Source organism: Callorhinus ursinus, unplaced genomic scaffold (genome assembly GCF_003265705.2).
Source record: "Callorhinus ursinus isolate GAN/ISIS: 27379988/994484 unplaced genomic scaffold, GSC_fseal_2.0 scaffold4, whole genome shotgun sequence".
NCBI classification, from domain to species: domain Eukaryota; kingdom Metazoa; phylum Chordata; class Mammalia; order Carnivora; family Otariidae; genus Callorhinus; species Callorhinus ursinus.
The window spans coordinates 99830000-99848075 of NW_027397066.1; the positions used below are offsets into that span (position 1 = coordinate 99830000).

Sequence of the window (18076 nt, forward strand, 5' to 3'; positions counted from 1 at the left end):
AAACCATTTAACACTCCAACATTCCAGTATATTCTTATAATTCTATCACTGTATTTTGCAAATTTTGAGACTCATGAGGAACATGATGAGTATATATAAGTTTAAAACTCTTATGTTCCTAGAAAATAGGATCTTTTATCATTTTGAAGTAATCTTTATCTGTAATAATTCTTTTTACTTTAAAATTAATTTGGTCTTAATATACCTGTAAAAGCTTTTTAAAATTAGTATTTGATGGGCGGTAGGGAAATTGGGGAGATGTTGGTCAAAGGGTACAAATTTGCAGTTAGAAGTTCTGGAGACCTAATGCACAGAATTGTGATTTATAGTGAACAATACCATAGGATGTATTTTAAAGTTGCAAAGAGACTAGATCTTAAATGTTCTCACCATCTCTGTACACACGCACACACACAAAGGTAATTACGAGACATGACGGAGGTTTAGCTAACACTATGGTGGTAATCGTATTGCAATATATAAATGTATCAAATCAATACTTGCATCCTCTGAATGTATATAATGTTATACATCAATTATACCTTAGTTTAAAAGAAAGAGAAAAAAATAAAGTAAAATTAGTGTTTGCCTGGTATATTCATCTTTTAACTTTCAAACAGTCTATATCCTTAGGTATGAGGAGTGTCTCCATAAACAGTATCCAACTGGATTTTTTTAACCTATGCTTATATCATTGTTTTTAAGGTAGCAAGTTTTGCCTCTTAATATTCATTATTATTCATTTCATTTATAATATAATTACTGTTATAATAAATACATTAGGTATATTTATCTATTAATATTTGTTATTAAAAATATACTTGAATATATTTCTAACATTTTATTTTGTGCATTGCTTTTATCTTGCTTATCTTCTCAGGTTTTTTTCCCCTATATTTTCTTGTATGTTTTGGATTGATGATTTCCCCCCCATATTATCACAGAAGTTATGAACACTATTTCTCTTAGTGGTTATCCTTAACAATTCTACCATGTACATTTAACACAATCTAAAATGTATCTGTATGTTTTCCCTCCTACTGAATAACAAGTCCTGAAGAATGTTCCCGTCTTACACATTATGTGTAACAGTATTTTACTGATTTTTAATGCCCGATATGGAATCATTATTACTTTATACAACAGTGCAGTTCAGTTTTATACACACTTAACAATCTCTTTACTTTTCATGCTTTCTTATCTGACCTTCAGAGGATCTGATGATGGTAAATTCTGTTTTTATTTGTTTGAAAATGACTTTGTGTCTCATTTGTTATTAAGTGAAAGTCTACAAATCCAATTAGATGTATAACAAACTCTATTTTTCACATCTTAACCATTTCCATCTCCTTGTATTGCACCATATGTAATTTCTTTAGACTCAGTTGATCAATTATCTTCCGGTAGGAATAACTTGTTAATAGGATCACTTTAATTTCCATTATATTTTAAATTTTTATAAGTTATTTGGTTCTTTTCAATTATGCTTAATTTTTGATAAAATCTTATTTTTTACTCATGTTGCTTATGTCTATTTAAAAAATATTCTAGACATTTGTATAATTTACCTCATCTGATAAATCATTAAGTTTTTTGGAAAACTAATTCTGCTATTTGTGGTTTCTCCTGTCTCCTGCTCATGGCTCTTGTTTCCTTGGATGTTTCTGGAATTTGGAATCATGGGCTCATGTTTGGTGGTCTTTATCTGTTAAAATTCTGTGACCCCTAGGTTGAGGGTAAGTCCCTCCAGACAGCATTTGTGTTTGCTTCTGCCAGGCATTCTGGGATGCTATCAATCAAAGACCATTTTAAGTTTATTTCTTGCCTTAGGGTTTTCTGGTCAGGGAAGCATTTTAAGTCTGAACTCTAAACACACTTGAGAGAAAGACTGTGGTTACAAACTCTAGGGAGAACTCTTTTTCTCTAGCCAGCAATTACTCTGAGACAGTTAAATGTCGCAAGCACCTCCATTTGCCAAAGGTAGATTATTTCCAGTTCCTGATTTCATTTTGAGTATCGCTTTTCTAGGGTCCCCACATTGTGGTGGGATGTGGTTCCATCTTGCCCTATAACCTAAGCCCAGAGCTTGCCTCCCTTTCCATCACCATTAAAAACCACCTTGAATTTACAGATACTGGCAAACACCCTGAAAGTGTTCTCATTCTCAACTCTGGCATTTGGCTGCAGTTTGCTTTGCTGGATCCCGGGGATTACTGTTACTTTTTTTTATTCACAAGTTCAGATATTTGCTATTTACTTTATTATATCCAGTGTGAATAGGTGTTTTGTATAGGGTCTCTTTATTTTAAATGACTGTTCAAAGTTAACAGAAAAACACTGCATTTTCTTGGCAGTCCAAAAAATATGTTTACTGTGTTCATTTAGTCTAAACACAATCTCTTTTCACATATCGCATGGTCTTTGGTGCCTATTACTTCTTCAAATATTGCCCAGTTCTTTAAAAAAAACAAACAAACAAAACTTGAAAATGTAGTTGTATTTAAATCAGAAATTTCTTGGAGTTGCTGGAACTTTTACGATATCCAAACAGTTTACCTAAACTTATATTTTAAAAACATATAAAGATATATCAATACGATGTATACAAAAAGAAAAAAAAGGAAAGCTCTTCTCCCTACAATTTATCTACGAAACCAGATCTTATAAAGAAGTAAGATGCACATCACTGTGGCAGCTGCAATGACAGGTAAGTGTCTGGCAGGGAACAACCTAAGACAGGACCAGTTATCTGGATGACATCCTAAGAGAGTGATGGGAAGTTTCCAGGAGGAAAAGGCAGTGAAAAACAAGGTCTGAGCATCACTGATTAAGAACACCCTTCTCATTCATTCTTAAATTTCTTCTTAGCAGGTCCTGTCTAGGGAAGCATCCTACAGTGCCCCATGGATACTGAGAAAGGTTCCAAGCCAGTGTATGGAGATTCCGGCAAGGCACAGGGGTTTTGCAGTTATCACAAGAGTTTTCAAAAACCCAAATATGTATTATGCATTGGCTTGGATTGAATAAATAATGTTTTACACACACACACACACACACACACACACACACACACACACACACATTCACCCAGTCATATACTGGTATTTTTCAAATGTTTATTAAGTACTATTGGAGATTACTTCAACACACTTTATTTACAAATGTCACTGAAATTATACTACCTTCACTTATTCATTTTTTCCTATAAAAGACATTAAAGAGGGCACATACTGCATGGAGCACTGGGTGTTATATGCAAACAATGAATCATGGAACACCACATCAAAAACTAATGATGTAATGTATGGTGATTAACATAATCTAATAAAAAAAATTTTAAAAAAAGGCAATGAAAAAAAGAATTAAGAATAGCTGAAAAAAATAGGGGAGACTGGATGTGAGGTACACAGAAACTCTCTGAACTTTTGTAATAATTCTGCATTTCCAAAACAGCTATAAAATAAAAATGTTTATTTTTATTTAAAAAAAGACATTAAAAGTACAACAACCATCGTGTGTTTCTATGTGTGTGTTGGCAGGGAAGTTGGGGTTGAAATTTATGTTAGAAAGGTTACTCCAATTTAAAAAATTGGAGAAAAACAGTTGGAAAAGGGACCCATTTGATGCAGTAGTTCTGTATCTGCCTAGACTCCCTCTTTTCTACCAAGAACCATTTAAAGCTGAGGATTCCCTGGGGTTTTGTCCTAAGATTATTAGCTCACAAAGGACTCTACAATCCACTTTTATGTCAGCCTAGAAAGAAAGGTTCTCTAAATCCTTAGGCCATAGCAAAGTATAGTAAGAAGAAGCCATGTTTGCCTTTCATAAGTCTGTCCATCTCTTTTAACCCTAAGTCTTAAACAATCTACAATTTTCCTGAAGATATTGCAAGGAAGGATATAATTCCTGACAGATTTGGTTAGAATGCCATATAGTGCTCCTTGGAAAGAACTTTAATGCCCACCCTTGAAAAGATTCCATCTTTTTTTTTTTTAAAGATTTTATTTACTTAGAGAGAGAGTATGCATGCATGCCACTGCATGCAAGCAAGTGGGGGGCGGGGCAGGAGGAGAGGGAGGAACAGAATTCCAAGCAGACTCTGTGCTGAGTGTGGATCCTGACGCAGGGCTCAGTCCCATAACCCTGACATCAGGACCCGAGGCAAAATCAGGAGTCAGACGCTTAACCGACTGAGCCACCCAGGTACCCCTGAAAACATTCCAATTTACAGAGAATGATGCCAAAGCAAGTGTGAGAGAATTCCTGCTCCAATAAATAGCTTTTATACCAGAGGCAGAGCCAGAAGATCACAGGTCACTCATCTCAAATTTTAGAAAACCAAATGAACTGAAATAGGAAGAAAAAAAGTGATTTTATTTTTCAGAAAAAAGAAACAAAACCCTCATCCCCCTTATTTACTAAGTTCTTCTCAATTATTCCTAGTCCGCCATATGAAAGAAATACCACCTCTCACGTGGTAAATGTAGTTGGGCACAAAGAGTAAGCTGAGTGGTACAAAGACACCTACACCTGTGCTTCCCCTCTCTTTTTCTCTGGAAACTGAAAAAAATCTATGTCACCTCTAGAGCATTCCTAAGTATTCCTAGCCCTAACTTCCGAGTCCAGAAGAATCCACACTTGTGTGCAAGGAAGGAGAACTTCAATTTCTAATCTTCGCTGCCTGCTCTCACCATAAGGTTCACTGAGGATGACAGTAGTTAGGCAACTACACAGTGGTTGATACAGCAAGAGACCATGTGATACAGAAAGCTTAGGAAATCTCTGAGTTCTTATTGTCAGGTTAGGCAGCAGAGGTGAGGCTGAGCTATCTGCTACCTTCCCAAGTACACACCGGAGAACACCTGCAGGCTGGTGTGGCTGACGTGTTTAAGCAAGTTCGGATACCGCTGGACTTCCAAAGGCCTCATTGCTCCTCCCCCACGAAGAACTCATACAGTAGCATCATTTTAACGTTAATCATCTCATAACTCTACTACTTCTCTTCCACCAACTCTTCCTCCATTACAAAAATCTTTAATATGGGCACAAAATCCGATTCAATAAAATATCATGGAAATTGTAGCACTGTTTCCGAGGGGAATATGTAGTATAAATTACACATTTTAACTCATTAGCTGGATTTAACCGGAGACAAAATGATTAGGTCCTTGATTAGTTCTGTTTCTGAATGATTACACAGTTTAAGTGACAAATAGCTTGTCCTTTGTCATCATAACTGGGGAATCATTACTAAATGGAGGCAATCTATTTGTCAGTTAAACTATGTAATCTGTCAAAAGCAGAATTAATCAGTAGTCTAATCAGTTCTCTTTAATCAAACAGCACTTGGCAGAATTCATTCAGAAGGTAGGAGTTATAGAGTTCTACACCCTGTACCTTGTTATGTAGCTAATAATAAGTCTTATTTTTGTATTGCTAATGACCATCTATATAAAAAAAACTCCAAATGTTATATTTTTTCCCAACAAGAACTGAATTAATAAATCTCAAAATCATTTTAGAAACAAAGTCACATTTTTAATAAATCTTGGAGGGATGTGAATGTTGAAGTTCTTTAAAATAGAAATTTATTGGAGGTTTCCTCTTAGTTTAGCTAAGGATTACTTGCCAGGAGGTAAAGAAGCATGCCCTCCACTACACAGACTCCAAAGACAAGAATGGATCATGGATAGATTATCTTCATGCCATAGGTGGGTATTCTGAATATTACCTTGGTTGTTTTTATGTTAGGACCAATCAAATAGAAACAGAAAATATAACAAGTGAGGTTTTTCCCTTGTAGTCAGAGGTCAAGGTAAATGGTGTAAGGAAGTCATAGAATGATGGTTAATAAATGTTCTTTTGTGACAGTGGTAGCTTGACTCTAATAAAATTGAGAAAAATTAGTAAGCAATTAAAACAGGCATACTAGTGAGGATGGTGAGGACTGGCAGAGCCTGTGGTATTCTGAACACATATAAACACAGCTGGCTTATGACAGGGTTCAACCTATAAGCAAAACACTGGTTTCTTGGTTGTTATATAGTATATGATATACTTGATGGACAAACCTTTCCCCTATTTGTCTTGCTCAAAGCTATACCAAGGCCAGAGTGTCCATGCTGTTAATGAAATAACTTCCATGTGAGCAACTTGGACATCAAATAGAATTTGAGAGAAGAAACTCACTGAAGAGGAATCAGATGTGGAAGTAAGTCTTTTTATCTCTCTCTCTTGCTCTCTCTCTCTCTCTCTCACACACACACACACACACACACACAAGTATGCTAGGATATAAGTTATCTTTTATTCCAAATTAATTTCATTTGATCTTTTCTAGACTAAATATTTCTAGCTATTAATAGTTCCTCTATTAGAGTTCAGAAAAATGATTACTTTTGTCAGATGATTTCCTATTTCTAAATTTAAAAGAAAATATTAAAAACCTCATTAAGCAGGGAGTTGGTGTAACTTTCTTAAATATGAAATTTCTAAATAAACACAAATTTTATAAATTTCTCATTCCCTATTTTCTCAGCTGTTGCAGCAATGGCTGACTTTCTCCTGTTGGGCACATTATAAACTCTGGCAGAGACAAAACAGGCAACCTGTGACTAAATATTAAAGCATCATATTTTTATATCATTTGGGGCAAAGTCATTTAACCATCAAACTCTTCCATCTGCAAGAGGTCTCGCTAATTGCCAAAGTAGAATGTGGAGACTCTTGTGTAAGGGCAGGTCACATACAAACAGACTTAGACTCTTGTCAGCCTGCACCCTGGTAAGACCCATTTGCCAAACCTTTCTTAGGCAAAGCACAGACAGCCTAAGCCCTCCACTGTGGTCTAGAGCATGGTTTCTCAACCTCAGTATCACTGATATGTAGGGTCAGATAATGCTTTGTTTTAGGGAGCCGTCCTGTGTACCCACTAGATGTCAGTAGCACATACCTCTCCCTTCCAAGTTTATTCCCCAATTGTGCCAACTCAAAATAGCTCCAGACATTGCCAAACGTCCCCTGGGGGCAAAAATCACATAAGTGCCATACAGAAGAGTACTTCCTGAATTATCTGCAGTGAAAGATTGTGTTCTTCTCAGTGTGTTGCTGATTGATACTTTCGCAAAGTAGGATGAAAATGAATTACTAAAAAAATGATCATGCACTTAGAGGTGCAGCAATGCCAAAATGTTACATAAGTCCTAAATAGTTCCTCACAATTTCTGTACCTATCTCATCACGGACCAGAAACAAAGAATTTGTGGGCTGGTACTGGTCTTCAAGCCACACTTTGGCTAGCACGGGTCTAGAACAAAAATGTCTGATCACAAATGCCTATGATTCAGTCATATCATCATCTAAGTGAACAAATTATATCATACACCTTACATAAAAGGTAACTACCAACAGAATTACATCTAAACCTTGAATTAAATATCATTTTAATATTACATATAAAAATTCTGAATTTTATGGTTGGGGTTACGGGGAGGTTATAAATGGAAAAAAATTAATATTTGTTGAATCTGAGTGAGGTTCCATGGAGATTCATTCCCCTATTCCCTCTGTTTCTGTGGGTTTAAAATTTTCCTTATAAAAAGTTAAAGGAAATTTTATAAAAAATGGCTTTCATTTTATTCTAAAACTTAAAACATCACCATTCTCCTTCTGCTTCAAAGATCTTGTCTTTTTTTTTTTTTTTTTTTTTTTTTTAGGGAAACTGTTTCTGGTATCACGAAGATGGATCCCGTAAACATTTAATCATCTCAGAAGTCAGAAATGCTGCCTCAGGAAAGCCTGCTCAGAGAAGACTCAGTGCTCCAGTGACTGGTCCCATTGCCAGCCACACAAAAGCATTCTGGTGAGTAGATTCCCAACACCCAGCCCCTCTCCCCCTGAGCCCAGCACGCCCAGGCCGTTCACCCAGATATGTGTCCAGAGCAGGGGGTCTCTTGTGCTCTTGTATAATGGGATCATCTGTTTAATTGGGTCAACATCATACTTTATGTGGTATTTCACATGAGAGATCCTCCAAGAATAATAAATGAGAGCTCCAGGCAGAATCCTGCAGTGGCCCTGACACGGACCAGAGGTCAGCCTTGACACACGCTCTTCAGGGTGGCAGAAACTGTGAAGCCCATGCTGATATTTTCAGATTTTTCCACTTTACTAGGAGCCAGCTAATTCTCTTGGTAAGACCGGTTTAGCGACCAAAAGAGGACTACCCAATTCCATAAAATATCCAACTCACGGCAGAGTCGCAGGTGGAATTTAGAGGGGGTTTGTGAGTGGGGCCCCACGGGCTGCTATTACACACAGCTGAGGGGACAGATCTACGGCCCACAGTGCGGCTGCCATATATCTAACAGCTCCTCTTAATGGCCCCGTTTCTGAAAGTTCATGTGCCACCAGCTGCACACAATCAAAATGCACCGAGTTTCCCTCTAACAAGCAGCCTTGGCTAGAAAACTTCTTTTACAGATGTTTATAGCTCTTGTGGCTTTTTATTCACCATCTTATTTTTATAGCTGGTGTGATCTTTCAACATATGACAAAACATGCTCATGGCCTAGTAAACAATGCACCTAAAAATTATAACTCTTCGGGAAGCCTACAGAAAGCTAGGAGAATATTTAAAGCAGGTTTCTACATAACACATCCATAATTGGTTTTGCATTGTAGCTAATGGAAAACATACTTTCTATAAACTAGGAAAATGATTGCACAATTCACATATAGAAAACTAAAAATAAGCACAATAGAATATAATTAGAATATAAATAGAATATAATTCTTATATTAAACTGTTGTATACAAACTTTAAATAGAAACAAGAAGGCACTCAGTCCCTTTTTAATCCACTCCCGAGGCCTACAGAATAATGTCTGTAAGTTAAATGGCTAGAAAAAGTCCTATCACTTGCATAGAGGTGACAGAAGAGCTTGTCTGGCATTAAGCAAGCAAAGAATCATCCAGACTAGCTGGAAAACCTTGTTTCCCTGGGGCTACACTGGTGTCTCGGACTGGTCATGTGGAATAATGAGGCAAACTGACCTAACTACCTTTCTCCCTCAGACTCTCCCAGTCTCTAGCCTATGGATTGTGGTTGCCTGCACACCTGAATCACCCAGGGAATCTTTTTAAAAACACTGATGCCTGGGCTCCATTCCCAGAGAGCCTGACTTAGTTGGCCTGGATGTGGCCAGGAGAGGGCCTTTATTAAAGCTCCCCAGGTGCTTCTAACAGGCAACCAGAAGTGAGAACTTCTAATCTGATCCACCATCCTCTCAAATAATAACGGTACTACTACGAATAAACACAACAACCTAGCAACAATAACTTCTATTTCTCCTCCTCTTCCTATGATTTCCTCCTACCAAGGCACTATTGTGTATTGTTAACAGAATGTCTATTTCCCGTTGGCTGGTAAAGTGCTAGGAACTTCTAAGGATTTTTTTTTTCCATTTAATTGTTAAGCAGTGCTGCAAATTTGACATGCATATTCTCACTTGCAAATGAAGCACTATCAGCTTTAAAATACGGCCAAGGTTACATCATCGGGTAGAGAGGGCAAAACTCAAAATACAGCATGCTTACTTCAGGCCCAGTGTCGTAGTGACCTCCTTGTGTTGGGGCCTCCTCCCCGTCAAACCCCTGACTCCCGGTCAAGCACAGCGGAAGAGGAGGCTACCAAGCCCAGCCACCAGAGAGAATCTTGATGAGGCTAAGCTGCCTGCCCATGGAATCACCTGGGAGCTTCCAACAATCTTAATGCCCGGGACCCAGCCCCCAGAGAGTGTGATTTCATTGCTCGGGGGTGTGGCCTGAGCTCTGGCATTTTTAAAGACTCGGAGGCGACTCTAACATGGACACACATTTGGGAAGCACTGGGCTAAGCCAAAGATGGCAATTCCATTTCCTTTCCAGGGATGGGTTTAGACTGGAGCCTGTCACACGACAGTGCTTCCTGAGCAGCACGTCGATAGGGGGATTCTGGGAAAGGCTCCTCCTGCCTGTTGCAGCCGACCACGGATGGCCATGATGCGCGGGCTCCTGCAGCCCCGCGGTAGCACGTGAGGAGCTGGCTGAGGACGGCAGGACACGAGAGGAACCTGAGCCGCGGAAGACCTTGTGGAGCCCCGTCTTACCCAACCACGAGACGGCCCTGCCTCTGAATTCTTGTTATGGGACTTACGAAATACCTTTATCATCTACGACCCTGTCGGTGGGGCTTTTGGTTACTTAGGAATGAACGTATTCTGCTGTCTCTGTCTTTCTCACCATCACGCCATATTCCAACGGCTCTATGCTAGTGACGGAGAAACTTCTGGCTCAGACGGAAGTACAACACTACACCAATCAATCAAAAACTCAAAGTCACTTGCAGATGAAGCACTATCATCTTGTTAAAAGCTGGCTCTTAAAAACGACGAGGCACAACCCAGTCTACGAGCCTCAGCTCTAAAAATGGCGGTTGAGTGTCCTTTCGGACAGCAGCACTTTTCTGATACACATGGAGAAAGTTAGAAAGCCGCTGAAAATGTATTTGCTGATAAGAACAATGTGAGATCTGTGCATTGTAAAGGGCGTTCTTTGTACTCCTTGAGAGAAAGGAATGCTGGTTAAGTGAAAGTGTTATTATTTAAATTATCTAAAGGGAAAGGATTCCTTTCCCTGCATAATGACTAATTATTTAGATTTTTTTTCCTCAAAAATCTTACAAAAGACTGATCTTGTGAACACGAAAATTTTATAGTAAGGAAAAAGTTATTCTCACCATCTTACAAAATTATAAATCAAACTCTGAAATATAAATGCAAAATATAACAAAAATATATATAAGGGAAAGAAGTAGATGGGAGTAGAAGGGAAATAAATATAAAAATATAAAGGATATATGGAAAAGATAAACAGGTATGTGTATCTATGTTTATATGTTTTGATAAACATATAGTGTCCAAAAATGTTGAGTTTCATATAACAATCAGAAATGAAGCCAAGCAGGGGCGCCTGGGTGGCTCAGGAGGTTAGGCACCTGTCTTTGGCTCAGGTCACGATCCAGGAGTCCCCGGATTGGGATTGAGCCCCGCATCAGGCTCCCTGCTCAGTGGGGAGTCTGCTTCTCCCTCTGCCCCTCACCCTGCTCATGCTCCCTCTCTCTCATTCTCTCTCAAATAAATAAAAAAAAAATCTTAAAAAAAGAAATGAAGTCCATCATGAAGACAAGCTGTTAGAGCTGTGACAGCATAGGACGCTAATGCGCCTGCCTTAGTCTTTTGTTACATATTGTCTTCAACATTTTTGTTTGTTGTATCCTAAAACTTTGCTAATGAAAATCAAAGTAAGTCTTAGAAGTTTAAAACAGCCTCATTTTTTTTTAATGTTCTAGGTTGCTTCATTTACATATGGGATATTTCTGAAAAATTTGGTCTCAAGACACAACAATGCACCACCAAAGGCAAACTTAGGAAGAAAAATATTAACTACTTCCTTTAAAAACGTCCTTTTCTATATTTAGACTAGTACTTTAAGCTTACCTACCAGTTAATTTAAATGTTTCTAGCTCTGACAGCAATCAAGATAACCCCCATGATTTGATTATAATTGAGGGTAAATTCATCAGCAAAAGTCTCCATTGCGTACTGAGCCAGACACAGTGTTAGGAATTGTGGGGGACACAAGCTTTGAGACATGATCCTTATCCTCAAGAAAAGTTTAACAGGTTTGCAAAAAGGGGAGATGGAGTAGATGGAGTTGAGGTTTACGTGTCCATCAACCTTCAATTTTTGTGGCCATACAATATGAAATATAATATGTGGCAAATACCAAATATCCCGGTCAATTTAGGGGCCATAATATAGTTGTACGGGCTACAAAGAACAATGTGAAATGAGAACACAATATAGTCACAGACTCTCACATTTAAGAAGCAGATCCAATTAGTCCACAGAGAATTGATTTAATTCAACTTGCCTACTTCCAAAAATAACAAGCATGCTTTCTGACATATGTGATGGTGGCAAGTGTAATCCATCTTTGAATAAAACTATAAAGTTTATTCAGAGGTCTGTAGGAGAAAGGAATTATGTAAATGAAAGCCCTAGAAATGGGATATCTAATTCTAAAGGAATAACATACTGATCCCATTACACAAATTTGAAAATAATAAGAACACAGCAGAAAGGTGCTATCACACATGCAACTAATTCGCCCATGGCCAATGGAGCATTCATTTCAGCCAAGTTCATGTCAACAGGTGAAACACAACCATCAAGGCACAGGCAGAAGTCAGAGGAAATCATATCGTCAATATAAATTACGTCTCTGAATCAACACCCTCCACAGATGGCAGCGAGCTAGTAGCATAAACCTGCACCCTTCAAACCTCAAAAAGGCTGAAAAAAACAGTCTGTCTATTTGCACAGGTGAGGATTCCATGGCTGTCCTGGCAAAGATCTTGCTAGATTTGAATGTGCTCAAGTCATACAACGTTTTGACAAAAAGTCAGTCAGCCTATAAGGTTGGGGGGGGGGGGAGAGAGAGAGGAGAGGAAGGAGAAGAAGGAGGGAAGGAGGGAAGAAAGGAAGGAAGGAGGGAGGGAGGGAAAGAAGGAAGAAAAAGGAAGAATAGGATTATTGTAATAAATGGGAACGTTTTTGTTTTCCAAATTTAAATATCATAAACATTTTTAACCCAAAGGCAACCACAGAACATTATTTTTACTCATAAAATTACTTCACTCCATCTGAATGGTTTTGTTCTGCAGGTAAATTTGAGCTCAGTCTTCTTTCACAAATGGGTGAGTATCTTGTGAAAACTTTTTGTTATCTCTGGTGGTATTACACAGACTCCGAAGGCTGATATATACTTCCTACCTTCTGCAAAACACCATTCTTACCCCCAAAACAAAATGACTGTCAAAAGTAACCAGTAACAAATCAGATTTTGCCTTTTTTTTTTTTTTAACATAGTGGTGATTTCACTCACTAATTTCTGATGGTTTGGGCTTCAGTATGTTCCTTGAGAAGATATTTCTCAATTTATTTTAAGAACTCTGACTAGTATGACCAACTGTCCCCATTTACCCGGGACGAGCCCGGTTTCAGCCCTAAAAGTCCCACATCTCCGGAATCTCCTCAGTGTGGGCAAAAGCAAGATGATGCCAACTCAGTTTCTCTATGAAACGGCACCACCTGAATTTAGGAATAACGGCCTGTTGTAACTCTGCATTTATATATCATCGAGGGACTACAGGCATCATCCCTATAAATGTGCTCAGCTGTCACTTGATAGGACAATATACTAAGCAGGAGAGATTCTGTAACACAAGGCCTGCCTACACTACTCCTTGATCTCTCCCCTGTTCTCTCACCCCAAGTACAAATAGAGTCTGTCACCTCATTGGCAGGATGAACTCAGTTACTCAGGACAAGTACTGACTGTCCCCACTAAGAAGACTGGCTTCTTATCCCAGCCGGCATAAGTCAAGATGCTGGAGGATGAAGGATGAAGGATGGCTGAGAGGAAGGAAGACCAGTATTTCAGGGTGAAGTGCCAAATTTTTGCTTGGGCCAACCAAAATGCTTTTTTCCCCCTCAAGAAGGTGGTTTTTGCTTTGTTTTTGTTTAAAGGAAGAACATTTTGACAGAGAGAGCTGCTTATGAGCTATGAGAGTTACTCAGAAATCATCCAACTCATTCTCTCAGAACATATTAGGTAAAAGAAAAGAACTTTGAATTGAGACAATTTCCTTGTTTTTACTAAATTCCAAGATACAGAAAGCCTGATAGAATTGCAGATCTTAATTCTGACCCATTCCTTTGCATACTGAGATGATCTTCTTTAATGTTTTCATTCTTTACATTTGTTCCTTGGTTTACATATATTGGTCCACTCAGAGGATGCTAACATGTAAGAAAAGAATTGCCAGTATGATCTCCTAGACATTTGTTCTCCTTATACTTGCAGTGGCATTAGTTTTCTACTAGTAGCCAGATATCCTCAAAATCAAATCAATGTAAGTAATACATTTGGTGGAAGATTCAATTAACACAATTTTTATTATGCACACAAAGGAGCTAAACCACAAAGAGGCCCAGAGAGAGGTCAGTGAGTGCACGTCTTACCTCTCAAATTAAGTACAGAACCAATCTCCAAAGACCTCTCTCCAAACAGGGGTGAAAGAACATACACTGGTCATCTCAAGACACAAAAATGAGGGTGGGGATGGGCAGTAGGGCAGGCCTCTCGGGCTTTAGGCTCAGGATTGCATGAAAAGGAACAGACACTGAGCACGCGGCAGCCACGGCTCTGGCAACAGCTCTTAACGAGACAGATGTTGGAGAACTAACTCATGTCCTGCCAATGGGGAAATGTAAACAGAATTTAATATTTTGAAAATTCAAAATTTAGCCATTAAGTCATATATTACTTGGTGATAGACTGTCCCTCATGTTAAAGACTATATTGTCGATGGAATGTCATTTCTTTGGCAATGACTTGGTATGCTACTTATATGTCTAAAAACACATGTTAATTTTTGTTCCTTCACTTCTGTTGCTTCTCCAAAGCCAAATATATATAATAGATCTAAAGCACTCATGCACACCACATTCCAGCAAAAATGTTGCTTTTAAATTGTACTGGAAGAGTAAACCAAATGTATTCATTCACTGAATAGGAGGAGCTGAAATAGCCAGCCACATACATAAGAAAGGTGTATGTATATATGCATATATATAATATGTATAGTTATGTAGAGATAGGTATAGATACGATTTACGTGATAATGACAAAGGTTTGAGTTAAATAGAATTAATTCAAATGAATTCAATGTAATGTATCTTGAGACTAGTCCTAGGAAAACCACCAGAATTGTCCCCAATAATGTGCTGAGTTTGGCGCTGGGATCCAGCCTGCATCTGGCATGAAGGCTCTGGGATGTCTGAGACCTGGAATAAGTCCAGGCTTTAGGGCTGTAGGGCTGGGCAGCTGGGCAGTCAGGGAGCCTCAAGAGTAGTCATCAAGCTCAAGGAGGTTCTCAAGTGTCTGTCACTGGTAAGGTGGAAGGCACTTTCCACTCTGAAAGTACTACTGAAGAACCTCAGACCATCCGTTTTCTGCCATGGTAAGAATCAGTCCTTGGACGAGTGGCTTCTATCACTCACATCTTTACTCTAGCGCTACCACTAACCCTGGAGTGAAGGGCTGCAGGTCTGATGACCAGCCTCCAGAGTCTCCTGCCCATTTCCTTCTGCCTCACGATTTCCAGAACACCAAATCTCAAATTAGTAATCTGCCCCATGAATCTTTTATAATCTGGCATCAAGACCACAAACAGCACCATCACAATCACTGTAAAGAGTTTTTTTACGAAGCAAAAGAAAAACTTTAGAAAAAACAATACCTCTGTTTGATAGGTCTTTAAAGTACAGATAAATTTGAAAAATAATAATAAAAAAAGTACAAATAAATAACAGTTCATGACAAAAATTCATTGAAAAATTGTTCTCAATTTTGGTTCCTATTATTTCTATCTATAATCTCGAACATATAATCATATAGGGAACTAAGTTAAAAAAATCATATATATTTATATTTTATTTACATATTTGTAAAATTATAAAAGTATATTTTCATATATTTATAAAATTATAAACATTATATATATATTTATTTTACATATATTTGCTATATGTAAAAGAACCAGAATATATATTCTGACTCCATGCAATGATGATTTCAGAGAACATTTAGTTACACTAGTAGTATCCAAATATTCACAAAAAGAAAAAGACCAATTGGTTTATTCTTTAAATGAATTGTTTTTGTTTTGTAAGCACGTGACATCATAGAATTTGCTATACTCATTTCTTTTGTAGAAACTCTTATCTTTCACTTTCCCAGCAAACAACACCCAGCCCTCCTGCATATTCTGCCTGTGTGGCATTAGAATCATGGTATTAACTTTATTTTTGTTTATTTGTTAACTAGTTGGCTGATTTGTTTTTTTTTAATTTAATTTTTTATTTAAATCCAATTAATTAAGATAGAATGCATTACTAGTTTCAGAGGTAGAGGTCAATGAGTCATCAGTCTTATATAATACCCAGTGCTCATTACATCACGTGCCCCCTTTAATGTCCATCACCCAGTTACCTCATCCCTTCACCGCCCCCCCACCCTCCAGCAACCCTCAGTTTCTTTCCTATGATTAAGAGTTTCTTATAGTTTGTCTTCCTCTCTGATTTTGTTTTATTTTTTCCTCTCTTCCCCTACGATCATCTGTTTTGTTTCTTAAATCCCACATATGACTGAAATCATATGATAGTTGTCTTTCTCTGATTGACTTATTTTGCTTAGCATAATACCCTCTAGTTCCAACCATGTTGTTGCAAATGGCAAGGTTTCATCTTTTTGATGGCTGAGCAGTATCCCATTGTATATATACAGAGTTGGATGCTTAACCTATTGAACCACCCAGGCTCCCCCATAGTATTAACTTTTTAATATTCATACTTAAATACTCTATAGAAAGAACAGAAGTCACAAGAAAGGATAAAACCTGCATTACAGATTTCCTAAAATGAAGAGACTAACTACATAGAAAATATACACAAGTATCATTTCACTGGAAAATACCCAAGTCTGTGACCCCAAAAAAGACCACTTAAAACTGAGAACTGAAGTTGAGACGAGAACTGAAGGAAAATGGGATTTTACAAGCAGCACACTTAAATACTCCTCAGGAGCAGTGTGGCTAAAGCCTGCCTAGCAGCTATGACTCTCACACCCCAGAAGGAGGCAATTTTCTCTCTACTGAATCACAACTGATACAGAGAATGAGGATTTAGTCTGAAGCATAAAGAGAAAGAGATAGCCAGAGCTTGAATGTTTATCAGAGAAAGCAGATTTTCACTTCAATATAAGAATAGTTTGGGTCAGACCATAATGATATACATGTTGTTGGAACCACTAACCACCTCACAGATTATAGTGAAAAATAAAGAAATCAAAGAGTAATGCCTCTTTTATGGAGAAAAGGGGTATATCCATCACTATAATTTAAACTGAAACCAAAATAAATGACCTCTATCCTAAAGGGCCCTTGCTTCCTTCATGAACTTAAAAATAAATTTCACCCTAATACCTAGAATTACTTAAATCAAAGCATTTAAAAAATATTCACAACCTCCTCGGGATGAAGGCAGTATGGATGAGAGGCCCAATAGGTCCCTCAAAACCGTAATTCACTCAACCTGACCACTGGTCTTGATATCAACTTACCATGTGTCCTACTGGGAGTCATTCCTGGCCTAGACATATCTTCCTGGAGGAATATATCTAAAATAGTCTTAAATATTATGCTGAAAATCGATCTTCAAAGATCTGAAAGGTTCTTACACTGAAAATGCTGTTTTAATTTCCAACGATGCAGAGAAACTGCAAATGAGGAATTTAGGTAAAACGTGAGGAGTAAATCTCCCTACACTGAAATTGCACTTATTAAAATGGATTACAAGGGGCATGAAACATCCCTCCCTGATGGCTTTCAAAACATTAACAATATTTTACTGAAAATAGCTTAAGACGTGCAAGTGAAAGGAAAATGCCTGCAGAGGTCATACCAGTACCGTGGAATAATTTTTGATGAGGAGTGTCCTTGTGACAGTCCTCTTGGCGCATTCTCACGGCACAAACCTTGGGGACCTTGCAACGGGGAAGGAGGAGAGCAGTGGACTTAAAAAGTACTTAGCAGCAACAAGTTGTTTTTGAACCGAGTAAGAAGTCAGCACCAGTTTTCTTGGAGTATTTGTAAAAGATGGGTTCATACAATACGGAAGGTAATCCTTTAAAACATCTTGATAACTCTATATATGTAGTAATAAAGAATAAAGATTTTAGTGATAAAGGCATCTAATTTCCACTTTGTCCTGCCCACTAGCCGTTTGACTGGACAAGCTACTTAACCTCTCTAAACCTTACTTCCTTCATTTGTAACATGAGATTTTATACCTGTATCATTGGATTTTACTTATCGCAATGCTTGGCTCATAATGAGAATTCAAGAAGGGTA

General features: G+C 37.9%; 1 protein-coding gene across 7 annotated transcripts in view; it reads right to left on the reverse strand.

The window, feature by feature from the left end:
* Positions 1 to 18076, reverse strand: part of PRDM5 (PR/SET domain 5) — a 190876-nt gene that overhangs the window by 15997 nt on the left and 156803 nt on the right. Inside the window, exon 16 of one of the 7 annotated variants that reach the window (XM_073892201.1) lies at positions 4021 to 4347. The exons of the other annotated variants lie outside the window; for them this stretch is intronic. Within the exon in view, the coding sequence (XP_073748302.1) occupies positions 4324 to 4347 (24 nt within the window). The 3' untranslated portion in view covers positions 4021 to 4323. Of the gene's footprint in view, positions 1 to 4020; positions 4348 to 18076 lie in introns of those variants that run through there. 7 annotated transcript variants of the gene reach the window in all.